At 33.6% G+C, this 26,893-nt stretch overlaps 1 protein-coding gene across 1 annotated transcript in view; it reads left to right on the forward strand.

Moving 5' to 3' along the window:
- Positions 1 to 26,893, forward strand: part of CSMD1 (CUB and Sushi multiple domains 1) — a 1,067,000-nt gene that overhangs the window by 1,030,971 nt on the left and 9,136 nt on the right. The window contains exons 57-68 of the mRNA XM_059842787.1: positions 3,363 to 3,545; positions 5,642 to 5,818; positions 6,780 to 6,959; positions 8,269 to 8,442; positions 9,387 to 9,560; positions 11,655 to 11,728; positions 14,722 to 14,833; positions 15,907 to 16,086; positions 17,735 to 17,779; positions 21,468 to 21,629; positions 22,646 to 22,758; positions 23,499 to 23,586. Of these exons, the coding sequence (XP_059698770.1) occupies positions 3,363 to 3,545; positions 5,642 to 5,818; positions 6,780 to 6,959; positions 8,269 to 8,442; positions 9,387 to 9,560; positions 11,655 to 11,728; positions 14,722 to 14,833; positions 15,907 to 16,086; positions 17,735 to 17,779; positions 21,468 to 21,629; positions 22,646 to 22,758; positions 23,499 to 23,586 (1,662 nt within the window). The remainder of the gene's footprint in view (positions 1 to 3,362; positions 3,546 to 5,641; positions 5,819 to 6,779; positions 6,960 to 8,268; positions 8,443 to 9,386; positions 9,561 to 11,654; positions 11,729 to 14,721; positions 14,834 to 15,906; positions 16,087 to 17,734; positions 17,780 to 21,467; positions 21,630 to 22,645; positions 22,759 to 23,498; positions 23,587 to 26,893) is intronic.

Genomic DNA, 26,893 nt, shown 5'->3' on the forward strand with positions numbered 1-26,893 from the left:
TTCTCTTTGTCATTACTTCACAACTACACTCTCAGTTGTATACTGCAGTGTGTAGAAGACACAGAAAAACAGTGTTTCAAACCTGGTCAAGTTTTGCTTAAAAAGAGTACATGTTTTACATTATATTTTTATGAACACTGTTATATGTAAACAAAGGTTGTTACGTCAGAAAATTGTGATTAAGAAACTCCATGCCAAAGGTATTAAGGTAAACTTTGTACATTTTGCTCCTCTTTTCTCTTGCGGAAATATACTTTATTATTGTCAAAATGTGTGAACACCATAAATGTCTGCTGTGTTCTTGGTGCTCTCAGGAAGTACAGGAACAGTTCATTCTCCCCTAGACTATGCAAATCTAAAAGAAACCATAAAACATCACACAGATATTTGAAGTGAAGAGTTCAGGCCAGAATTGGCTACTAGGGACACCCACAGCATGTTAATAGCTTTTGTGAGGGAAACATGTATACACATTTTGGTACATAAAAATCAAATACCTGAATGGTTTTAGACAAAAATTTTCTAGTGAGAAAATTGTTCATAATTACTCATTATACAATCTTATAACTTCCCTTGAACTATTGGACTTGCTAACTGTTGGGCTGATGTGATTCAATGTGGTGCAATTCAAATTTGACCTAATTTAAATAGGTTTAAGGTACTTTGAATTATTTTCAGTACTTTGAAAAAGCTTTGAATAAGTGTTCATTGAAAGTGATCCTTTTATGGGCTGCAAGGATGATTCTGCAAGGATGCTGAGCAGAATTTGAAATACTGAGAAAAGGAAATGTATTTAAATCACTACTGATTCTTTTCAGTTCTCTGCTGCTCAAGGAAGTAGTTTAGATTCTTCTCACACTGCTAGATCTCACTGCACTCATGGTCTCTATGCCTAGACCTGAAAGGCATCACTGCACAACAAGAAATCTTTTCTTGCTTATCTTAAGCTCACATTTATGTCACTTTCACCTTTTTATCCAGCATAATATCCCAGATCTGAAATTACACCAAGACTTGTGTAGTCAGATAACAATCTAATGCTGTTATCCAGTATTTCTCACCACTAGGAAAAATCTCCTTTTGGTGGAGAGAAATTTTAATTGCTAATAATTGAGACACTTCAGATATTTTCAGTTATGAATATGACAGTATTTTATAGTCTCATAGACTTTGCAAACATTAAAGAGCCCTGTACTCATGTTTTGTGGGGGAGAAGATATGTCTACTGTAACTAAAATATTGTTGTTGATGCAGAATTCAATTTTCTAACTTTGAACACAACGGGTCACCATCTCAAGAGCAAGGTGATTCCCTAGGAAAATCAAAATCTACCTCTCTTGGCTCAATGTAAAAAATCAATGAACCCCCTCCCACAAATAAAAAAAAGCCAAAAAAAAACCTTAAAAAGGTGTCTTGTTTCTCTGTGATATTTAGAATTGTAAAATGAACTACACTTACCAAGTTAGATATTCAGGAGATTATTCCATCAAAATCCAATATGAATAATTTGTTGTCATAATGTCAGTGAAAGAATGATCGCGCCCAGGCTGACTGAGAACTCTAATTGGCTTTGTACTTCAGGGATATGAAAAACAGTCCAAATCTAATGTTTAAAACCTGTAGTCTCTTTCAGAATGGGATTCATTTCTTTATTATATATTAATATATGTTTGAATGCCTGATGGTTCTATGATGGTAGAAATCTGATCTGAGTTTGTTTTCACCTGGGACCTGTTGCAATGATGGAATTAATCAATAGTTGACATTTTTGTTTAAAAATGGATAATGGATAATTCAATACTGGATACTGAGTCTTATACATTGCTACATAAAAAGGGGTCTAGACCTTCATAGTACTATAACTGCCTTTGTCTGTACCCTTTGATTAAAACATTTCATGGTCCCAGTTCAAATTTTCTCAGAGTCAAAACTCATGTCCAAGAAAACAAAAAAAAGGCAAGTCAGTCATCTGGAATAATTCTCTTAGCAAAATCCCTAAGCAACTGAGACATCATCAAATTTTTGGAATCATAGATCATTCTGCCCTGAAAAATCCCTTTGCATTCACAAGCCAAATTATATGCGATATATCTGTTTCATGCCATAAACATGCCACAGTGGGAGCCTGAATCACAGTCCTCATGCTATTTCACATATTTTAAGCAGGCAGAAATGTCTGTGAAATAGTAATGTCTTTGAGTAAGTGGAAGCAGATAGCATCCAGAGGCCACATCTGAATTTCTGCTTTAGCGGTGCCAGGGCATAAGTCATGGATGACAGTGCTTGATCCTTGAGACCATTGTACTCTAAAATAATTTAAACAGATTAATTTAGCAGATTAACTTTTACCCATCACACCTGGCAGTCCATCAAACAATGCACAAATGCATTACAACTTTGTGTGTGCTGGAGATCATTCTCAACAGTGAGTTTGGAGGCAGCCACTGTGTTCTGGAGAGTGAGTTTTATTGTACACAGAGAGGATATACCAGCTGACTTAAGACACTCACACTGCTAACAAGCATGTATTTATACCAGGAAATCTAGAACCAAATGCTGTAGGGCAGTGTGGCAACCACAATCTATTCTAGAAGAACCTAGTACTAAACAAAGTGAACACAATCAAAGCCCATAAGTTAATCTTGAATTCAGGAACTGTCTTGGCCTCCTTTTATGTGAAATCATGATTGTAGCCATTCTTAATTGCTGTTATTAAACCTTTATTGTACATAATTCTGTTTTCTGACATAAGAAAATTTGAATTTCTAACTGACCTATTGGAGTTTTCTCAAAAATTTGGTACTTTTTTCCTTTGTTTATGATTTTATCTTATATATGAGAGGGGTGCCTATGAAGAAAAACCCATTTAAAAGTACACAGACTTTATTAAAGTATTTACTTGTATTTTGAAAAATAAAAAACAAACCCAAAAATAAAATCAAAGCCCAAAATCAAAACGTATAGTTTCAATAGAATTTGAGTTAAGACATATAATTCAAAAGTGGAGAACAAAGGATAACATTGCTGTTAACTGCAATGTAGACACAAGAGAATTTAGGAGATACACAGCTTTATACCAAAATTTATAATAAATGGTTGATACTGAGACCATACTTCCATTACCGTCTTGTATAGTATCACCCTTAACAGCCATTTTATTTGATAAAGCACTTGACTGATTCATCAGACTGACGAGGACATCTTTGAGAGCTCTGTCTTCAACACCTTCTTTCTCTTCTAAATTTGTAACCAATATTTGCGTAGAAACAATGCAGTGGCTGTATGCACAAGAGAGTCGTTTCATTGCCACTACATTTGCACAGAATGTCCCTGCCAATAATTGTGCCTGTTGTGTTTTGCAGGAAACAATCCTGGTTTTTGTGATGATCCAGGAGTTCCAGCCCACGGGTCTAGACTAGGGGATGAATTCAAAACAAAAAGTCTGCTACGTTTCTCATGTGAAATGGGTTATCAGCTGCGAGGGTCTGCAGAGAGAACATGCTTGCTTAATGGTTCCTGGTCAGGTATACAGCCTGTGTGTGAAGGTAGGTATTGATACATTGACATTTTGACACTATTGACAGCCTTCCAAATGACTTCTTATTCTTTGATTGAACAATTCTGTCAGGCGGAAATATGCTTTCATAACATTCTGCAGAAAGGTGATTTAAAAATGTTTACAAGCCCTTCGTGTTTTGCTTAAAAACTTAAATCCAAACTGCTAGAGTTATGGAATATATATTTATAAGAATTTTTTGAGAAAATAATTTTAGTTTAAAAATAATTAGCCTGAAAATAAATAATGGACACCTGAGTTAAATGTTAAAAAATGCTTTTGATTGAGGATATGGAAATGGAGTGATAACTATATCTGTCATCTGTTTTGTAATAATAAAATACTCTCATCTTCTCTTTCTATGTAATATCTATTCATCAGGAACTGAATAAATGATAAAAAAAAGTTGCAAAAATAAATATATAAATTAAGTATAAATTAATAAATAAGTGTGTATTTCTCAACAGAAGTTCGACTATTTTCTAATGAGATATCTTTATGCTGCCTCTTTCAGAAAAAATGCAACAAAAATATTTCTGAAATCACATTTTAAAATAAGATAAAAACACAATGAAGAATGTTTACATTTTTTGTTCAGTTAAAATTGGGAAGCAGTAACAGAAGATTTTAAATTCAGTTTTACAATGACTTCTCATTTTCTGGGGATGTTTGAAAAATTGCTTTATCTAAGCCATCAGAATTAATAGATTCTGTAGTATCTATTGTCCCCTAAACTACATGATAAAATGGAAGATAGAACAAAATATTTGTTACTTTTTTTTTTTACCTCAACTTTTTATTCTGAGAAGAATTATTCTTTTGCAGTATTCTTCAGCACAGGTTAATCTTCTGTCCATGCAGATAGCATCATAACTGTTTAAAAATGGCAGTGGGCACAGGATCAGTATGTGAATCAGTATTTTCAGCAGAAAACTTCAGTTTTGCAGTATCTTTTCTGCTTGCCTTACATGAAGACATTAACTATAGTAGCACAACAGATGTCAGTGGCAATTATCAGTGTTTTTAAGTGCTGCTTTTTTCTGGCTTTAATCATAGTGTTTGCTTCAACCTTGTCTTTTCAGGAAAAAAAAAAAGGGAAAACAAGAAAAAAGCCCCTTTTTTTTTCCCATTTTTCTATAGTCCTTCAGTTGTTTCCTATTAATTCTAAGTAACAGTGAGATTAGGAGGAGAAAGTCTATTCATTCCTGCAATTTCAAGTTACAACCTGTTGAATTTTTCTCTTCACTATTTGAAACTTCTAAACTTCAAAAGTGATTAAAAGTTGATTTTAAAAAAGCATTAAGGCATCATTCCAAACATAAATGGTAGACAGTATTTTAATTTGCAAATCATAGTCGTTTTTAATCACAGTACTCTAGGTGGGGGTCTCAAAAGATTCAAGTTGCTAGAAAAGTTATTAGGAAAACTCAAAACAAAACCCCAAATTCTTTTAATGATGGGTTGGTCCACTGGGAAAAAAAAAAAACAATCTCATCTTCCAAAAAACCCTAACATGTAATCAAAGTAATTAAGCTGCTGTCAAATCTTGGACATATGAAACATAATTTTTGCCTTAAAAAATTGATATAGGTGCCGAAAAGATATGGAGTCCAATACAAAATGTCTGTTTTTTTCTTGATTCAAAAAATAAATCAATGAGAAGGTCACAATTTACTATTTATGCATGTTTACAATTGAAAAAGGAGATACCAGAAGACAGGAAGAGAATAGAAAAATGTGCCAAAAGGCAAAATAGAGGTGCAGGTCTATCAGAAAGTCCTGAATAAGGCTTATTTGTTCCAGTGCCTGTACTGGGTGGAGTAGAACAAAAAGGTCAAACTAGCTGAATCAGGAATTAAAAAAAAGGGAAAAAAAAAAAAAAAGATGCAAGTAATAATATTACCATATTAACAAAGAGAAATAAAATGTTAATTCAAGAATATATCTATTACATATTTTCTCAGTAAAACTTGCTATAGGTGTTTTCAAAGGTGACCTATTAACCTAGTTGTTCTTTTCCTTTTTTTTAATCCCAGTTAGTCACAAAATACATTTTTTTTTTTTTTTTTAATCTCTTCTTTGCAGCTGTATCTTGTGGGAACCCTGGTACACCAGCCAATGGTATGATAATATACACTGATGGAATATTATTCTCCAGCTCAGTCATTTATGCCTGCTGGGAAGGTTACAAAACTTCAGGGTTAACTACTAGACATTGTACTGCTAATGGGACATGGACTGGCACTGCTCCAGACTGCACAGGTCAGAAACAAATTTTCTTCCCCTAAAGCTTTAATATTGTAAGTCATACAGCCTTCCTATTGAAAATTAATATTTTTGATAGATAAAATAACACATTTTTCCACTTTCTTGTCTTTAATACCAGAATATTTTTATATATCTAAAGGTACATGCTCTTATAATGCATGCTAGATGCTTCCAGAACTATCTTCTTAAGATGGCTACATAGGTAACTTTATTGCATTTGTTTACCTCAGAAATGTCAATTTGATGATATTAATATTTTTTAGAATAATACTGTATTTAGCTTTTCCTTTAGACTTTCCTTTAGCATTTTTTCCTTTTTTTTCCTTGTGGCTTATGCTTAGAGGAGGAAGTTCTGGTAGCTCAAAATCAAGGTTTGTGTAATTGGATACATTAATGTGCCAGTTTTTGTTGTAAGCCAAATGAGTCAGAATTGATCAATCACCATTCTGCTAAGGACCAAGAATCAGGGAGCAGCAAGACTGGGCTATTCCATCAGGTAAGCTGAGCAGGGACCAGAGGTGTGCTACAAGGCAAGTAGGGCTAGTGGCTTTACTAACAAAGCCAGACTCACAGTACATCAGTATTTTTATAAGCACACACACACAAAAGAAAAAAAATCTATAAACGGGGAAAAAGGAAGCATTTCATAACTCTGCTGGAATTGCATTGCACCATCAACTTCAGGCTTGATGTGACAAAGATCTCAGTATAAAGGGAGAAAATGTCAAAACTACCACCAACAGTCTGCAGGACTTGTAGAGGCTCCTGTGCATGCCAGATGAGGCAACTGTGTTAAAGGAAAATTATATTTGGTCCATGCTATTGAAATGCCTCAGAAAGATAATTTTCTTGACAGAAACAATTTTTTTCTTGTATTGTAAACTAAAAGAAAGGACATTAGGGGTGCATGGTTATATATTTATTTAAAAAAACCTCTTTTTTTTTTCCTCGCTAGTGATTAACTGTGGGGATCCAGGTGCATTAGCAAATGGCATTCAGTTTGGAAATGATTTTACCTTTAATAAGACAGTCAGCTATCAGTGCAATCCAGGCTATCTGATGGAACCTGCAAGTTCATCTACCATGCGCTGTGTAAAGGACAGCACTTGGAACCAGAGTAAACCAATTTGCAAAGGTGAGCTTTTGAATGTAACAGTTTACAAGTACTGTTTTGACACATATGGGTTATACACAAACTGCTGTTTTTATTTATAAAAAAATATCAAAATACTCTCTGGAACAATTACTGTTCCAAATGCAACTAAAACATTTAGATAAATATTTCTGTAGAATTTATATTTATTTTGCACATATGCTGTGATAGAATAGCAGTCAAAATAGTGGCATTATTGACTAAAGTAGAAAATCACTCTGCAGTAAAGATTGTCAAAGTGCTCAGCTTAAAAAAATATGAATGTAATACCCATTTTCATTTTTGACCCATTTCTCTTGGATTAGAAAGAAAAAATTCTGTAACAGGATTCTGCAAACCAAGCTTTCTGTAAAAGATTCCCTTGTTGCAGTGGTGTAGTCATCATAAACAGCCAAAAAAATGCTTCACAAATAGCTAATTACAAGTGCTAGCAGGAAGGTCATAGTGGAGATGAGACTGAAAGACAAATAAGGCAGCCTGGTGAAAATTGTTAAAACAACTTCAGCAGCCCAGGGAGTAAATTTAACAGCCTAGGGCATCTTCTGCTTATAGAAGGCCTAGGCTGCCAACTCACCTAGCACCACTTCACTGTGATAGCTAAGTCTAGCCTACTAATTAAATTTTGGCGTATGTATTCAACTGACTGCATTTTTCTGTCATCAGAATTACTGCCTGAGTGATTTTATGGTTGTGGTCTTTGTTAAAAGAAATTATATGGAAATGTAAACATGGACATTCCAGATTTCATCATTTTGGGCATTCTTATCAGAAGATGGAAAATGTCAGAATAATTTCTTAGCCCCAATTATCAATAAAATTAATTACCATTGTGTGTGGAAAGCCTTAGAAAATGAGCAGATAAATGAACAGTCCTATTAAATAGTGCTGCAAAATTAGTTTAAAAGAAAATGCGAATATTTAGAAATTTAGAATCATAAAAACTTATTTATTGAAAGAAATAATGTTTATTGAAAACCTTACCTAGCTAGTAACTGGTTGCCAAAAATAATCAGTAATGAATATTTAGGGGAAAAGAATGAAACTAGATAGCTATGTACACTTTGTGCTTCTAGCAACCTAGCACTCAGGAACTTCCTAAATCCAGAGCCTTTATTTTTCTTTTTAAATTAGTTTTCTGCTTGTTACAGATGCTATGTCAACACAGATATGCTTTGTTGGAACAATAGTCTGAAATACCTTTTTTTAGATTCAAACATACGAGTGCGTATTATATCACATATTCCTAAACCCTATAAATTCTTGAAACTGTAACTTTTCTTTTCTGACACAGCTATTACTTGTGGCCCCCCTCCAACAGTACTGTATGGGAAAGTGGAAGGATCTGATTATCGTTGGGGTGCTAGTGTGAGTTACAGCTGTGCAGAAGGCTATCAGCTGTCCAACACAGCTATTCTCTCCTGCGAAGGGCGAGGAGTTTGGCGGGGAGACATCCCACAATGTTTGCGTAAGTTTTCAGGGTACAGTTGTGTTGGGCTTCACCAAAGCTACAATCAGTTCTCTTGGGCTACAGTCACAGAATGACAATTTAAAAAGGACTCAGCTACATCAGGTAATATATGAATTACTGCAGGATTCTCCTTTCTTGTAGCGAAAAGCTTACCTTGTTATGAAATTTGAGTGGCTGTGCCCATTAAAGGTCACAGTCTTCTTCCTTTCCCCAAAAGTCACCCCCTTCTCTTGTGGCCTAATTGCACCCATCACCATTTGCCTTACTGGTTATCCTATTGGATGTTCTCAATTTGACTTGTGGTGATCATGACTGAAATATTCCCTTGCAACTTCTCCTTTTATTTTCTTCCCTGTTTCCATTTCCATTGACAGGTGAAAACAAGGATGCTAACCCTTAAGCTCATAGCTCATATCTTTTCTATGCAATTTTTTCTTTCTGAAGGCGAGTACATACCCTCATATCTTGCTTGTATTTATTTTTCAGCATTTTCTAAATCTGTCAACTCGACTCTTTGAGTGTTTGAAATCTTGTTAGGAGCCTGATAAACATTTTCCCTTTTATCTAATTAAGGCAAAAATTTCCAACCTACTCTTTTGAGTGTGTCAAATGTGAAAAAATGGTTTTATTTTTAAGCATTGCAATATTGCATTGTCTACTTCAGGATTATTTTGTCATCCAAATCGAATCAATATTTAAATGTCTCACTTAAAAGCTCTATTTTTCCAGGTTAAGTTCTATGCTTACGAAAGCTATAAGAGTGACAATTTATTTTAAATTGCTCTCAAGAATTTAGGAGATCTACAGTCCTACACAGATAAATGAACAGAGCATTTGCGCTCATATCCAGTATGCCTGCCTGGCACATAAAACAATGTAGAATACTTCAGGTTAAAGCATGTGCAGATTTTAATTTTTTTTTTTTCATTTTTATATGTCAGCTGTGTTTTGTGGTGATCCTGGTACTCCAGCAGAAGGACGCCTCAATGGAAAAAGTTTCACGTACAGATCTGAAGTTAGCTTCCAGTGCAGACCTCCTTTTATTCTGATAGGCTCTTCAAGAAGATTCTGTCAAGCAGACGGTACTTGGAGTGGAATTCAGCCAACATGCATTGGTAATAAACTACCACTAATGCATGTTCTACTGAGAATATTCTTGATAAACTATTACACTATCATAAATCTAGAAGTTAGCTATCAAAGGATAGAAAAGATCTATGTAATATAAAAATAACTAGTTTAATAAGGTTATATTTTGAGTGTAAATACTATAGGATAAACACAATCATATATGAAGTCATTTCTATATTTACAGGGCTGTTTGTCTGCTGGAAATGCAGAACGTCAATAAGTGCAAGTGCATAAATTTGTTCCATCTATTTTTAGAATCTCTCGGATATGCAGTAGACTGTGGCAGATTAAAGACCAGATTTTGTCACTGGAGAGTTAAGGGCATTTTTCAGAATCAATCCTAAATCAAAGTGTTTTAGACTTTGTGAACAGGACTTGTACATCTCTGATCTTTTGAAATTCTGATTAATTCCCAAATACTCTCAGTTTCATTGACTGTTGTACAACTGGTAGGCTTTTAGCATGTTATATCAATCAGATTGACATATTTAACTCCCACTGACACCAGAATTTGATCCCATTTGGGGTGACTTGCTAGAGAAAATAGTTTACTTTTATAATAAAAAAATTCTCTTTGATATTTCTAGACAAACGTATTCAGATGTAGATTGTAGGCTGTTTATATATTTTGATGTAGCTGAGATATTGGCTGTGTGAAAGAGCTGAGCACTCTGAAAAAAGGCAGCAATCATGATTATTGAAAGCAGCCTGTATTTTTAAATGAAGACATAACAGTCAACAGAATTATTTTGTATGAATTAAAAACTTCCCTCCATAGTTTTTGCAAACTGGGCAGTCATCTTACACCTATATTTTGCTACAGAGGCAAGAAGGCTTAAAAAAGATAATTTTCAGATCTGATGCAAAGAATCAACTTTGAAAAAGTAATAATCAATTTCTGTTTCTATTTTATATAGTATAATATAGAAGCACATGGAAAGTATTGCATCAAAGATGCAAGTTTTTCTTTTACATCATCGTTTTTATGTTACTGTAAAAGGAAAATATTAGATCATCTAACATATTTACAGAAAAAATTTCTAAGCAATTTGAAGGTTAAGAACGGTGAACAATACCTAGAACTTGGTATCTTCTGCAAAGGGTCTCAGTGACAGCTCTTCTCCTGAGCAGGGCAGAGGAGGGTGTTTATACAGGGTTTAGGAGTTTTGGAAATTGTCCTATGGTAAGGGTCGAGGCAAATGTGACCTATACTCTTACAGAGAGATAAGCAAGGGTCTGAGGGCAGAAGAGAGGCTTCTTAGGTCCAGTCATTATGACTAGGCATTTGCAGTCCCTGTGCTTGCTACACTATGCTCTCTGACTGGTGGATATGACTGGGCAAAGCCCTGTCACCAGAATATGGAGATTACTGAATGAAAAATAGTTCCAGGCTGCTTTAAATTACTCTTGTGAAACAGAACAATGAGTTTTAATCTGTTGGCATCTGTTGGCATGGAGGGAATTTTATTCTCCAGCAACAACTGAGATGGTGCTCCATTAAAAGCTTGCTTTCTTTGTTGCATAGGAAAAAAAGCCTATACAAAAATAAAAAGTATTTCCTAGCTATAAGAAGCAGGCTGATAATGGGTTTGGGGTTTTTAGTTTGTGGGATTTTTTGTGTTTGAGGAGTTTTGGTTGTCTTACTTTGGGAGTGGTTTTTTTTTAGAAATACTTATCATTAAGCTGTTCATTTGAAATAAAGATAATATAAAGATTTCTAAAGATTTCTCTGTGTATTCTAATTGCATTGGGAGTAATGAATCATACTGTGGATTCAAAGAGATTTAAAAGGATAAGTTTGCTAAAAATTAATGCAACCCTAACTGTAAAGTCTCCACTACCAGAAATACCTGCAAAACCTTTTAAAAGAATGACAAAGTGCTGAAACAAATTACTTTGATCTACCTGGTAATTTAATTGGAAATACTAGCGAAATATACAGAAAAACACACATTCAATTCAAAATTGAATTCTTGTCATCACTAGACATTGATGAAATGATTTAATCTTTGCAAACATTTTCAGAGTATTATTTTCATACCGTAATAATACGTGTTGTGTTTCACATTTTGCTTTAGATCCAGCTCACAATACATGTACAGACCCTGGTACTCCACATTTTGGAATACAAAATAGTTCCAGAGGTTATGAGGTAATTTTTAAATTATTATTTATTAGCTTTTGAAAATGAAAATGTGTTTAGTAATTACAAAAGAAATTTATTGAGAAACATTATCTGTAGTCTTAAATGTCTGATGCAAACCTTAAGAAATTTCCACCCTCTTTTTAATAAAAACTCATTCTTCATGCCAAGCTTTTTTTAAAACATTCAGCTTAAAGAAAGAACTTCTAACCCTACAATATATCATGCATTCAGACCGTTAGGAGACTTCAGTATGGAGGACTATTTATGAATTGATTACCTAATATGATATGACATAATATAATTACCTTGCTTTATGATAGTAATTCCTTCATACATTGATGAATAGTCAGTAAATACCTAACAAGCAAAGACCTGTGTGATTCAAAGGCCATGTAGTCCTTGACAAAAAGTCAGCAAGTGGCTTTACTAAATTAGAAATTCATGTTATGTTTTGTTCAATCAGAGAAGATAAAATTATTCTGTGTTGTGTCCAGGTTCTCTGTGATGAATGCCCTTTCTATAATTTCCATATTCCTCACATATTGTTAGTTTAATGAGTGAGAGGAAGAAAAGTGACTGAGGAAATAACCGTAGATACAGCAATGACCAATCCACAGTCATTATATAGATTGATAAACTTTGTGTGGATAGATTTTTCAGGTATAAATATCTGTGACTTAAAATAAGTTCTGTTTGGGTTTGCTACTTATTTCTGAGCCTAGGGCAGTGTGCCCTTTGTGATCAAATTAGTAGAACTGTTTTCCAAAACGTCCTTTCCGTAAGTTCCTCTGGTTTCTCTCTCTCCTACAATTTTTCTGTCTTTTGCTGCTGTAGCGGACAGCTCTTTTCTTCACCTTCTGCTTCTGCCTGGCTCACAGATACTGAGGCACTTCTCCCTGAGCTATATCTTGTGGCCTTGCCCAAGGCAATTCTGCTTCCAGTAATAGGTGCAGTTGGCTTTCTGATGTCTCATCTTGATTCTGTACCTGTCCTCATTTTCTCTTTAAAAACAACTCCAATCTTTGCACCTAATTTTAGCAAGGGATTGTTTTCCTTTTTCTCCCCCTTTTATCTGCCTCACAATTGTCTATAATAATTGTACTGGCCAATTCACTGTTCTGCTGTCTGTTATTCCTCTTTAAGTAAAGTGATCTTCTCATTCACCTCTAGAGGCCATAGTAGGTCCTCCTCTGTTGTGTATTAAGTCTTTCTCCAGCATGTGTTCACTCTCAGAGTGCCATCTTGTACCACAACATGGAGAATTCTCTCTAGTGGCTACAGAACTAGATTGTTTTGGGGTTTTTCACACATTATTAATGGACTTCCTATTTATATTACATAGCCAAGCTTTTATAAAACACTTTTCAGCAGTCTTTCCTCCTTATAGGACAGTGTGATGACAGGCAGCAGATCTTTGTAGAGTTTTCTCACCTACCAGCATCCCATCTTGCCCCATTCATTCTTTGGCTTTTGTGCTTCCCTACACTGTGACTTATAAATGCCCCCAATGTTTTTCATCCAAGTATTATACAAAGAGTGTGCTGCTTCTGTTTCAACTTTTACCAGTAAAATGAAAAAGCAGTATAACTCTTTAACCACCTTGAACCTCTGTTACTTTTTGCTTGGTCTTTTGGAGCTCTGAGAAAAGATTTGCATCTCGTTATTACTGACAGATAGCAGAATTGGCACAAGTAGGATGCCTTAGACTCAAGACTAACCACACACTTTTCTAGTCTCTATGAAAGACATACTGCATGTCCCTGACAAGATAGAGAGAATATGTTCAAAAATAGTTAGAAAGACATAAGTCTACAAAGCCATATCACTAATATGACCTTTAAAAACACCAAGCTTGATTTTCCCAAGCTACTTCTGGGAGAAATGGTGTGCATTTGGTCAACATCTATCATGATAAGCAGGTTTTATATAATTGAGTGTATAGATAGAGGTAGCTACTTTTGAAGATGCTAATTTTTAATTTCCATTGAAGTCCTTCTATGATATTTGCAATGCAGAGCTCTCTGCCTTTCTATAACTGCAAGCTCTTACTAATACACATTGATCACTACTCATTTGCAACTTGTCTGTGTGATATGTAACTTTATTAAAGTAATATAATTTCCAATAATGTGAATTTTGTCTAATTTATTTATTTATTTACCTATTATTGACAAGATTTTTTATCCAAAACAAAAGTAATGCTTTACTGATTAGCCCCATATCATTAAACAACTTGACCTGAGTTACATTCTGGTTATTTTTATCAGTACTATCAATAAGTTCATTTTACTAGAACTCGCTACACAATCTCTTTCTCATCTCTTAAAAAAACTCTTTCTCACCTGCAATTTTGTTTGTAGTTTTCATGCAATCCTATTCCCAGTTGAAATCTAAAGAGCATTTTCTCAGTTATTTTTACCTTTTCTTTTGAGAAAGGTCATATCATATTTGACCATAGGAAGGCTTTTGCTAGCTGAACATCTCAAAAAAAACTTAATAGTAATAAATGCAGTGTAAGAAGTTTTCACCTGGAGTTTTCTCTAGTGAATATGTTTGTAGATTAAACACTTCTTCATAGTTTTTTTCTTTTCATTCTAAAAACCCCATACTTAGTCAAATCAGACAATGAAAAACCTTTGAAAGTGACTTTATGGTCTATCAAAATATATGCAGTGATATACAGGAAAGAGAGGTATCTCAGGCATTTAGTTTGCTTCTCTCACACTGAAAACTAATCAGAAGAAATGTATGAATATAATTATTTTCCATGTGAACTGTCAATATTTTTCCACATAATGCTTTTAAATGAGATCATGAAAGACTCAGTTCCTCAACTATTTTATCAGAGTAAAAAAAAAAAAAAAAAAGTGTAACTCTAGGAACTGTAAAAAGTAGACATTTTTATTTTTGAAAAAAGCTGTATTAACTTTCCACTGTCTTGATATCTGACTACACATGATGGATCCTTCTTCTGCCTAACATTCTGGTTTGATCCCTAGGTTGGGAGCACAGTCTATTTCAGATGCAGAAAAGGTTATCATATTCAGGGATCCACCACTCGTTCTTGTCTGGCTAACCTAACTTGGAGTGGCATACAATCTGAATGCATTCGTAAGTCTGGTTTCTATTTTAATGACTTAGAACAGTGTACAGTTTTAAGAGTTGAAAAGTGATACATGTGATACATAAATTCATGACAAATTATTTGCTACAAGGATGGGTAGCTTTATTTAAAACATATTTTTTAAATTTTTGTTTGTTGTTGTTCCCTGTTTAAAGACCAGAGATGTATTTGGGGTATTAATTTGAAGGAAGATTTTTGAGATTTTTTTTAATGAAGTTCACAATAATTCTATCAGTTTTACTCAAAAAAAAATCTGTTTTAGTTAACCTACTGCATTAGCTAATTTAATTAAGCTAGAAATATTTTTGTGTGTGTAGTAGATTAATAAAGAATGGAAAGTGACCTGAAATATGCATGGAACTATTTTGTTGCCTAGTATTTTGTGAATCATAAACTAGAACTCAGCAAAACCCATCTTTTCTGGGCTATGCTTGGTTATGCAAATTACTTATGGCTCTGTGTGAGTTGGAGGACATCAAATAACTATTGTATTAAAATACACTGACCTAAGCTAAAAGTAATTCATTACAATGACCTTAGATTCTTATCCTGTTTTAAATTATCTTTGGGTTGTTACAATCGAGCACCATATGTTACAAAGAAAGAAGCATACTGAGTAACCAAATCTGTTATAGTCAATGCCCTATGACAAAACATTCTTGTGGAACCTTTATTTCAATTGAATTGCATTTATTCATCACAGTAACCACTCTAATTTTCAGAACACAGAGTGGCATTGATGCTTGAAACTGACAGGACAATAATTCACAGGACCAATCATTGCATCATGTACAATGGCATGTGCTTCCCCTCATTTTAACTATTTTCTGATTCCTAGCATGATTTGATTTTGGTTTATTCTTTAAATAATGCACATTAGTATCCTTTCCATCCCACAATAATATAGCTATAAACTCTGAGTGTTACTTTTGCAAGTAATAGCTACTTGACATTGCTAAAAACCATCCAGAGTTGCCATGCATTTATTTCAAATTGGATTGTCTTATTCTATGGAAACTGCTTACCACTACGTTTTCTAACTGTAAAAACCCCTTTGCAGCTCATGCTTGCAGGCAGCCAGAAACACCAGCCCATGTAGATGTGAAAGCAATAGATCTTCCTACTTTAGGGTATACTTTGGTGTATACCTGTCAGCCAGGATTTTTTCTTGCTGGTGGATCAGAGCATCGGACATGTAAGCCAGATATGAAATGGACAGGAAAATCACCTATTTGTAAAAGTAAGTCATTACTCAAGCGATTTCTTGGATCCTACTGGGTTTGAATTAATTCTCCCTGAAATTTTTGTTTAGTTTAGTAGTATTAATTTTTTTCCACTTACTATTCAATGACACACATGGAACAACAGCTTTTATTTTATGAAAGAAATGGTGAAGAAATCTAAGTGAACCTAACATCTAGAACTCATGGAAGAGGAAAAGGTGGGCAAGTGCACAGAAACACATACATGTTTACCCTTAATAACAGCAAACACAACCTAAACAATATTATGCACTACTTTAGCTGCATTTATTTATATGTCAGTTTTAAATAGTATTTCAATGTATTCAGTGCTTAATATATAATTTTCTATAAGAACAAGAAAAGTTATTTAATATCCTAGCTTTTAGATTCATGCAGGTATACTTTGAGGAAATCTTATAAATTAAAAATTAACCAAAAAATAAGAAAAAAGTCTCTGCACTATAATCCACTTTTATATCAGTGTAACTTTCATATAGTTTTCTAGAGTAAATCCAAGTATACAGTTATGAGGTCTGAATTTGCTCTTCACATGCAAATCAACATGGCTGTTAGTTCTTAATTCATAAAAATTAAATAAAATTATATTTAAAATATGAATAGAGGAAAAATAGATGTAAAGGGAAAGTTTTTGCAGTATGATTTTTAATTTTTATATATCAAAGTGTCCTGAATAGTTTTGATGTTTGAGCAATAGTTATTTTTCTTTAATGTAAGGGCAGACTTCCTTGATTCAGCATTATCATTTGTTCTACATATTAGAACTTTATTCTGTGTGTCTAAAGGATTATTTTTCATAGATACTGTATCGTTAATAATTTGAGAAAAATTACCTTTTTGGAGGTTTTTTTTGGTTATTTTATTTATTGAAGATAAAATGCAGTAAAAATTTCTATAAGAAAGGGTTGCAGTCTTTAGGTACAATTCTCATTGAGTGTCCTACACTTTTTGGGCTTTCTTAGCATGTGATCAGTCTAAATAGTGAGTTTCTGCTCATAAAGAGAAAAAAACCCATATGATATGCAATACCAAGTCTTCCAATGGGACACTATCCTTTCTAATGTGCCAGATGATGAGTCCTGAACTTGATCAGGCTCAATGGACATAACTTCGCTTAGTGTACCAGAAATATAGCAAATTGCACCTTTTTAATTTAAAAATTGTCACTCTTTCCTATGATGTCTGATCCTGTTATATGAATCAAGCTATCTGGCTCTTGCTGGTTTGTGTCATAAATGCATCGGTCTTTCCTAAACCAATTTTTACTATATTTAAAATATTATTATTCATAATTAGATATGGAATTTGTCCCTTCTATAAGGCTCTCTTTTATAGCACTGGGACTGATATAAACATTTTTGCCCTAAATGTATGAGATACTTAGCTAGCCAGACAACTTTCCACAGTAAAAATGTTAATTACCTACATTATTTACTGATATTTTTGTGCAAGTGGATAGTTTTAAACATGTAAAATATCCAAGACAAGTTATTTCTGTTTTAATAGTGACTCTATTGGATAAAAGATTATTGCATCCAACAGGTATTGTTTTAACATTTTATTAAAAAAATACAAAAACCACACAAATATGTTCGTGAAAATGATAATTTGTCTTTTTACTTGTAGGTAAAGGAGTGAGAGAAGTTAATGAAACAATAACTAAAACTCCAGGTTTGTATACAAGAAGAGCTTTAGATCTAAATAAAATAAATTGATTTTCACCCAAGATTGTTATGGATAATAAAACTTTTTCCAATATTTTAGTGAAGTATTTGTTGCTAATTTCCAAGGAATATAAATGTTAAGGTCTTTCATAATAACAGGTGACATGTGAAACCTAGTCAATGAAATTTTTTCGCAAAGAAATTTTTAAAAATTTCTATAGTGCCAATTTTGTGAATTGCACAAAATCTCAAACAGATGAAGTTTATATACACAAACCTCAGATTTGATGTTTTATATCAGAGAGATTGCTATAATGGAGAGCCTTATAATGAGTATGCTATAATTGGAGGCATTAGTTTCAGTCAAAGTTCTGCCCTTCACATTGCACATGTTGTAAGATACATAAAAAACCCACCCCAAAACGAGTTTTGGAAATATTCTTGGCCATCACTTCACATAAACTCTCCATGTACTCCAATGCAAGGTTTCCAAAACAGTGTGGGCCAGCAGACAGGTGGCAAGGCAGGCAAACATTACTGTTACTTTTCTATGCCACTTCATGAACATCTATGCAATTAACCTATTCCTCCTGCCAGTGACAAAATAGACAAATGCATCTAAGAAATCCTCATTCAGAAAATGAAACTCCTAATTTTGTTTATTAACTTACTCCACAATAAGCAGAGTCATCACTAAATAAATGAGCTTGCAATTCTGTATTTTGATTTTTAGCAAAGCTGCAGGGAAAATAAGATTAATGGTTCACACTCGTGGCAATTCAAAGAAGGACTCTGTAGAGAAGATGGGATGAAAAAGTATTTCTGCTAATAATTAACCTTCCTGGAGAGTGTATTAGTGAGAGTGTCAGGTGAATCCATAAATGAGTTCTTCTGAAACACATTACTTCTATAGACTCACAATAAAGCAGGATTTAGTGTTCATTCATTATAATCAATATACAATCTTCATTTTTTGGAGGCTTCACGTCACGAAACATCTAAGGTATGCATTAATCTGCTACCACACAAGTTTTGAAGTTTCAATGCCAAATTAAAATGTAGACCTAGTTTCCAAATATATTCACTATGCAGAGTGTCAGTATCAATTCAAACAATATCATGTCCTTTGTAACTAGTTTTTATAACTACTATTTAAAAGCTATTAAAAAATAATTAAATGCTGTTATTGAAAGTACCAGTAATAGGAAGCAGAAAAGTGAAACTGTAACAAATTACAGTAATTAAGAAGAAAAAGTTTTAAGTGGTTTTCAAGAAACAGCTCTGCACTATTATAATGTGTTTTAAAATTGTTCATTTCCTTTGTTATAGACCATTAGGTATTTTGAAATACTTCCTTTGCCTTGTCATGTTGACTTTTGATACAATTTGATTTGCAATTTGTATTTTGAACATAAATAAGTAAATATTGGTAAACTACAGTTTCTGTAACAGAATAGATTCATGTTCTGGTTTTTCACCTTTAGACAACTGAATGCAAGTTATATTTATTAGTTTGTTGGATTTTTCTGTTGGTTTGTTTGGGGTTTTTTGGCAGAGTTATGCCTTCATAAGGAATAGTAAAACATTTTTACGTGACTAAGTTGCAACGAAAGAATTCTTAAAATATCCATGTGAGAATTAAGAACTATATTACTCTGTTTGGTTCCCACTGTTCTCACTGCTCTATATAGTCTTAAAAATAATAGTTAGGAAGCTGTTTTACTGAGTAGCCATGGATTTCCCAATTGTCATGTCCTGAGAACAATCCGTGCAGTCAGTGCAGTATTGGAATACTAATAGCTAGTTCGTTCTACTCTTTTGCATTTGCCCACAGGGGTGGGACCTTGTAAGTGCTCAGCACAGTCTTCTCAGAGGCTTTCCAAAGCAGCATCCCTGGGGACTACAGCACTTGCACTTTAAGATTTAAAAAAACATGGCTGGGGAAGCAGTAATACAAATTTTCTCTCTCTGCTAATTCTGTTCATCTGGAAATGCAAACTCTGTAAATACTGAGTCAGTGGTACTATTTTGCAAAGCTTAACAACTATTATTGATAGAGTTATTAGACAGACTATGTACTGAAGATGCTGGAATGTGGTGAAAATATGGAGACCTTGATAAAAGTATGGTGTCCTCTATAAAAGTCTTACATAGTACCTCTCTGGGTGATACCACTAATACTAGATGTTTACCTTCATGGGAATATGTCAGACACACAATTTTGAGAATCCACGTATTTGCAGAAATTATACAAATTCTAAAGAATGTGACATACCAATTGAAACATAATGCTACAGATTTTGGTAGTAAATTGAGGTAACCTTGTGTAAAGCCCCACTGACTTTTACTTCGGAAATGGAACACTTCCAATTATTCAAAGCCCTTACACTCAAAGCCATTTAATAGGTCTCTGCTCATTTGGAATCCAGTGACAGAACTAATAACATGCTAATGATGTTTTCAAATCATTCCACACTGAGCTTGGACATTTGCTTGTGACTTTTGCACAACTTAAGGCAAAAGACATGGAAGAAATTATTAATCCTTTAGTCAACAGCTAATCAGCTCTCTGATTTTCAGATGTCTTGCATGCCAAGTATTATTGCCCTGGGTTTCTTTCTTGATTCAGTTTTGCAATAAGTGATTAGGTAGAGGAGGAAATAGCCACAGCATTTTTAAAAATGGATGCAGAGAATACCTGCTGATAAATTTCCTTCAGTAAAAACACCTGCCTTTTATGTGCTCAGAGTTTGACAAAATGCAAAAAAAAAAAAAAACCGATTAATTTAAGACTTTAATAAGAAGAGTGTGGAAACACTTCTAATGTCCTTAGTTATTTAGAAAGTATCAATTGTAGAGGTCATGGATAGTAATAGTGAATTTTAATACTTGCTAGGGCTGTCATTTTGTTAAGATATGATGTGGTTAGTTAAAGAATTTAAAATACAACATCTAATACCTAAATAATTTTTTTCTGTATAGAGGAAAGATACCAATCACATAAAATAAATAATCCAAATTTATATGCTTCTTCCAATAATTCATGCCTAATTTTGTAGGATTTTTACTTCAGAAAATGGAGTTGCTGAGAAACGGCAGTTTATTTTAAATTTAAAAAAAAAAAGTTTCATTCTTTGAAAACTTCACTGTTCATAGGTGCAGTAATATTGTATGGAAAAAAGCTTTGAAGCCTAAAAATGACTGAAAAAACTGTACCAGAAATTCAGTAAATTCAGTTGAATATTCATTCATGCTCAGTTCAAAATCACACAGCGCTGCTTCAATAGATCCGTGAAACAAAAGGGATGGCCTAAGACAGAGTTTCCTTGCAGGAATCTCTGGTTTCAGAATACTTTTTTTTTTTTCCTCATACCTTAAATGTAAAGGCCTTTAAGGGAAGAGTCCATTGTTTTTCATAGTCTTGAGGACATTCACTGAATCACACAGGCTATAAAGTGTGAGGTTATTTGAGAACATATACCATGATGGACAGGTGTAGTATGTTATAGCCAATTGTATGGAAAGGTTATTGGATATATTGTCTGTATTGTTGTTCAAATTTTTGTTATTATACCTCCCTAGAACAGTGTATTGATTGTTTAAAAAAATTATGAGCATAAGTATGGCTAGAAAGATTGTTATTTCATTGTAGTTTACTTCTTTCTTTGTTTCTCTCCCCCCACACTTTTTTTTAGTTCCTTCAGATGTGTTTTTTATAAATTCCCTATGGAAAGGATTTTATGAATATTTAGGGAAAAGACAGCCTGCTACTCTCACTGTTGATTGGTTCAATACTACAAGCAGCAAAGTGAATGCCACATTCATTGAGGCATCCAACATACAGCTCAAACTATCAGGTAGGTTCAGAATTTGGTGTTAAAGAAGTTCTTATAATATGTTTTTTTAATCTTTTCAATTTTGATGCATTTTCATTCAAATGGAAAATGTAACAAAAACTTTATATTTCTGCTAAAAATAATTTTCTTTTGCAAAAGGAAAGGTTTTAACAAAATGGTCTGCACAGACTTCTGTCACTTCATGTGCAGTCACCCATCTATTTAAGCCATTATATTTTGAATAGATATTGAGGTAGGGTTTATTCGTCTAAGACTCTTGGATAGCATTGGTGTGTTGAACTCACAAGAAATACTGAAGTGGGAGACAAAATGTATACAGGTATACTAAGAATTGTAAAGCTGGAGAGCTCAGTCAATATTGATTAACATCTACCTTAAAAAAGTGGTATTAATAATGGCATAGCATAATATATTGACACAGATAATTAAATAACCTTGTAAATACATACCTTATGACCAACATCATGCATTCCTTTCTGCTAATCTAACTGAAGTTCAGAATTAGCCTTTCATCACAGCTGTACTGAAGGGAACATTATCAGCTATCACTATATTTTAAGGTCAAGACTTCAGAGAGAACTGCAGTAGTTGGTTGCCAAACAGGAATTTTCTTTTACTGCACTACTGATATCTACTGTAGCAATATACTGTTGTGATGTCAGTAAAATCCATTTATTTCCAAAACAGTGAAATTCCAGGAAAGGAGTTCTATCTGAATTCCTGAAATACAGTGTAAAAACACAAGTGTTCTTTCCTTATTCTCGAAAAAATTATTACAAACCTATCTTTGCATACTCTTATCAAGTGTGATGAGGCAAAAGATGAGTTAAAAAAGAGATAGCCATTACAGTACTTTAAATCTTGAGGTTTTTCACATAATGAAATTCTATTATTACAGAATGTTTTCTGCAAACTGTTTTAATTCTAAAGTGATATAATTAGATTTTAAAGGATATTTGAACAAACTGGTTGAAAATTTGTTTAACAGGTATGTCTTGCCTCCTTTATTTTAATAGGTGTTTATAAGAAGGAAGAAGCCCATTTGCTCTTGAAAGCTTTTCAAATTAAAGGACCAAGTGACATTTTTGTAAGCAAGTATGAAAACGACAACTGGGCATTAGATGGTTATGTAAGTACCCATGGATAAAAATGGCTGAGATTAAATTCTGAAGTAATTTGTGATTATCTATGTAAATATATAAATTTTTTTGTCTTACAAATATGTATTCCAGCTCTCTGGATGTCAGTGTAGAGATTAGATTACCATTCTCCTTCAAAAATACGTATACAAACTTCTATCTACTGTACTCTGATTAGAATTTTTAGTATATGAAAGGGAAGGAGGAATAAATCAGCATATTTTGCTATGGCTTTGCCTTGTTTTCTTACATGGGAGTGGAATTTTACCTTTGGTAATATTGTCCTTTTTTTGGTTTGGTAAATAGTTCACTGTAATAAAAGTACACCTAATCTTCAAGGAAAACGGTGTTGTTTTACGTTTTGCATTTCTTCTTTCTGCCTCATGATACTTTCTATGGAAGAGAGTTTTAAATCTCACAATTCTTCAGGCTTCTATATCTGCATACTAATGCAATTATGAGTATGGCATTTTAAGAATTTTAAAACCCAGCTATATACATTAGTTATTTTTAAAACATTCCCAGTATTATTTTGAATACCATTGCAAATAAATAAATAAAATAAATTATTTGACGTAATAAATATTGTATCAGCGCAGAAAAGTCACTACTATCCTAAAGGCTAAGTGTGAAAATCTGTGCTCCATATTATCTAGTCTTGAGTCAGAAAAAATGCTAAACGTTATTTATGAATTTCAGAAATCCTTTTTTCTCTTTTAACATATTATAGGTATCCTCAGGGCTTGAAAGAGGAGTTTTTACTTATCAAGGTGATATACATGGAAAAGACTTTGGAAAATTTATGCTCCAAAGACAAGGTACATACTTTCATAGATCTTTAATATGTATCATCTTTTGGGGTCTTGCAAGAATGAGTTCAAAGAATCACTCAGTTATTTAGATGAAGTAGGCAGGTTTATTTTACACTACTCCTATTACAAAACATAACCAATATGCATATTTGAAATATACAGTTCAAATCTTAATTTAACTCTGCTTAACACATTACTATCACAGGTTTTCTAGTGTAGCAACCTAATAAGTACAGGATGCTCCTAAAGAGAATGCAATTGCAAGCACTTGCATTTCTTTTTGAAAGTACCAGGGATATCATGCAATGCAAAAACATTTCCTGCTTAAATATATAAATTGTAGTCAGAATGATACAAGAAATTAAAAGGACAGAATCAACCCTAATTTTGACAGTGTCATTTGGAGAGTGCCTGTTGCTGGTGGATGTTTTCAGAATGTATGTGTATTTGGATAGAATTTTACTTTAATGTCAAAAATATTAAATAAGTGTCGGAGGTATGTATTACAGCTATGGTCTCAAGTGCTCTAGCCACTGGTATAGGACTAGTTATTTTTCTCATAAAATAGTTTTATCATAAAAACTGAAGTTTTTACTTATGAAATATTCACTCATAAAACATTTTTGGCAAATACTAAGTGTAGGCATCTGCATTTTCTGATCCTGGAACTACTGCAAAATGGCCAAGCACAGTATATACACAGAAGAGTACTGGTCTAGGAAGAGGAGACAGCCTAGCCAATATCTCTATGACAGACTGTGTGTATACTTTACAAATTGCCTTGGTTCCATTAGCTTCACTGCTGCTGTACCCAGTGCTCTTTAGAGTCCTGTTGAATCTCTTTTGTACTTCTTTGCTCTATTAAGTACTGTAATAGCAGCTATGCTGCAGATTTGCTCATCTTGGCAATCTCTTAAATTACTAACTATGTTTAGTAGCTAGGGGCAGAAATCCATCTCTTCAGAGTCCCAGCCTAAAGACTGCCAATTATTGAAGCCAAATACAAATTCAATCTTCAGAATAAACTCCTGTGTAGGACAGATTATGTGGTTGCCTCTACTTTCATGTAATCTTTACTTCTGTAATATCTAAGCTGCTTTTGCTTTCTGATTTTAGCTATCATACTATAAAAGTAGAGCATCAACATTTGTTCAAACATGTGTCTGTTAAGCAGCCTTTGGTATCTTGAAACAGTAAGAATGTGGTTTGTTGTTTTTGTTTGGAGGGGAAAGTATATTTGTATTTGCTATTATATTAAGTAAGATCAAAAAATATATCTATGGTTTGCCAGCTACCTAAAACAAAAGTTCGATTCTATGTGAAATTAATAACTCATAGTGGTAATTGAAGAATAAGCACAAAGTTAAACAGTTACAGAATTCTTCAGTGGATGTATTCTACAGTAGTGGAAAATATTGTCCATATCACCCTTAGAGCTCTGATATAAGAGATCAGTTTGTATAAGGCTAGTAAGGAGCTGGAGTGTCCAAGTTAACTCTGCATTCTTGGACTGAGGACCTCTCGTCTTCAGCTTTGACCTCTCAGTAGAGAGTTTGCTACAAATGCAGACACCATCTCTTTTACAAGACTGCTAAATAGGCACTGATTTTCTATAAATTGCTTATTTTCTACTGAATAATTAACAGCTAAAAGGAAGCAGCAAATTTCTATCCAATACAGGTCATATTTGTCAATACTGTCTTATATTCAAGGGTAATTTGCTTCCTTTTTTAAATCTATTATATTTATGAATATTTTGCTGAGATGATGATCTTATATATCCTCTGTCTGAAGACTTAACATAGTTCTGGTTTTTAAGTTTAATTATTTGCTGCCTGTTCAGTAAGCCAAAGATATACATAAACTGGTGCATACATAAAGCAATATGAAATTCTCCATCTGCAAGCATATTTCAAAGAGAGCATTTGTGAAGAACTACTTGGTCAAGTGGGAAAGACCAATGTATTTTATGAATAATTTTCTATAACACAATGCTAGAAAAAGACTGATCTCAGTGGGTATCACAGAATCACAGAATATTCTGGGTTGGAAGGGACCCATAAGGAAAATCATGTCCATCTCTTAAATTAATGACTCATATAGCAATCAAACCCACAATGTTGGCTTTATTAGAACTGTGCTCAAACAACTGAGTAGGCTCAGTCTTTGAACTTAATGACATGTAAACAGAAAGAACTTTTCTTTCTTTGTACTTTTTATCCTCTCTCAGAAGCAATTTTGGTTGTAGCCTTAGAAAACAATCCAAAGGACAAAGAGATCTGTTATAAGTCTGTTTAGAGAACTAGAACAGTACCTGAGCCTTCTTAAAAGGCCCAAGTTTGACACCAGATTATTTAACCTCTTTCACCCAGTAATCTAATTTCAGAGGGCTTTTTGTCTGTTAGGTTATAGCAACTTGGTTTTTAAAGGATGCAAGTCTGTGGCTAAGTTCAGTTTCAGCAATGGCTGAATGCCTATGCCTCAACACTAAATTTCTAGAAAATGTTTATTCTAAAATCTTCTTCATTCCAGCTTGGACACGTCTTTTAAAATTGTGTAAAAAGGTGGGTTTGTGAGAAGAGAAACCTTTTTCGCAAAATTATTATTTTCCTGTATTTATTTTTCTGGAGAAATATAATGACCCACCCTTTTTTTTTTCCTCTAAGTACTTTTTGACTTGTCTAGATTGACATAACATATTTTAAAAAAAGAAATATGCATAATTAATTTGCATCTGCGTTATATTAGATCAATGGCTGTGTAATGCACATTCATTACTGGAAATTAATCAACTCTTAAAAGTGTTGAATATCATGAGATATGAATTTAAAATTTCACTCTATAAATCATCCTTCCTCTCCAGATAATTTCACAAAACTTCATCATTCACAAGAAAACTCTACATCTAAACAGGGTACTGAAAGAGTACCCTGAGAGCTCCAGAGAGAGCTCCACAGGAGCCCCAGAGTACAGAGCTGCTGTTTGTGCTTTTGTTAACTAAAGCACAAACAGATATCTGGAGTAATGAGCTATGAAACTATTTGGTAATACATGTCTACACCCAGTGAGGCACCTATCCAAAGAGTCTTTGCTGTCCAGCAGGTTCAGTCAGGTGAAGAAAGTCCAGCCTCTGTTGTTCCTTGGAAGCTGCTGATTTTCTTTCTGTGTTGGTATTTTTTTCTCTTAAATCTTTGACCTGCTAACCATCCTTGTCTCAGAAATTACTCTTAGGCATGTAATTCTACTTTTCTTAATCTTGCATGGCTTTTGCTGTCACATTTTCTCTGACTTGAACAGTATTTCTCTTAGTAAA

This window comes from Haemorhous mexicanus, chromosome 3, assembly GCF_027477595.1.
Source record: "Haemorhous mexicanus isolate bHaeMex1 chromosome 3, bHaeMex1.pri, whole genome shotgun sequence".
Taxonomy (NCBI): domain Eukaryota; kingdom Metazoa; phylum Chordata; class Aves; order Passeriformes; family Fringillidae; genus Haemorhous; species Haemorhous mexicanus.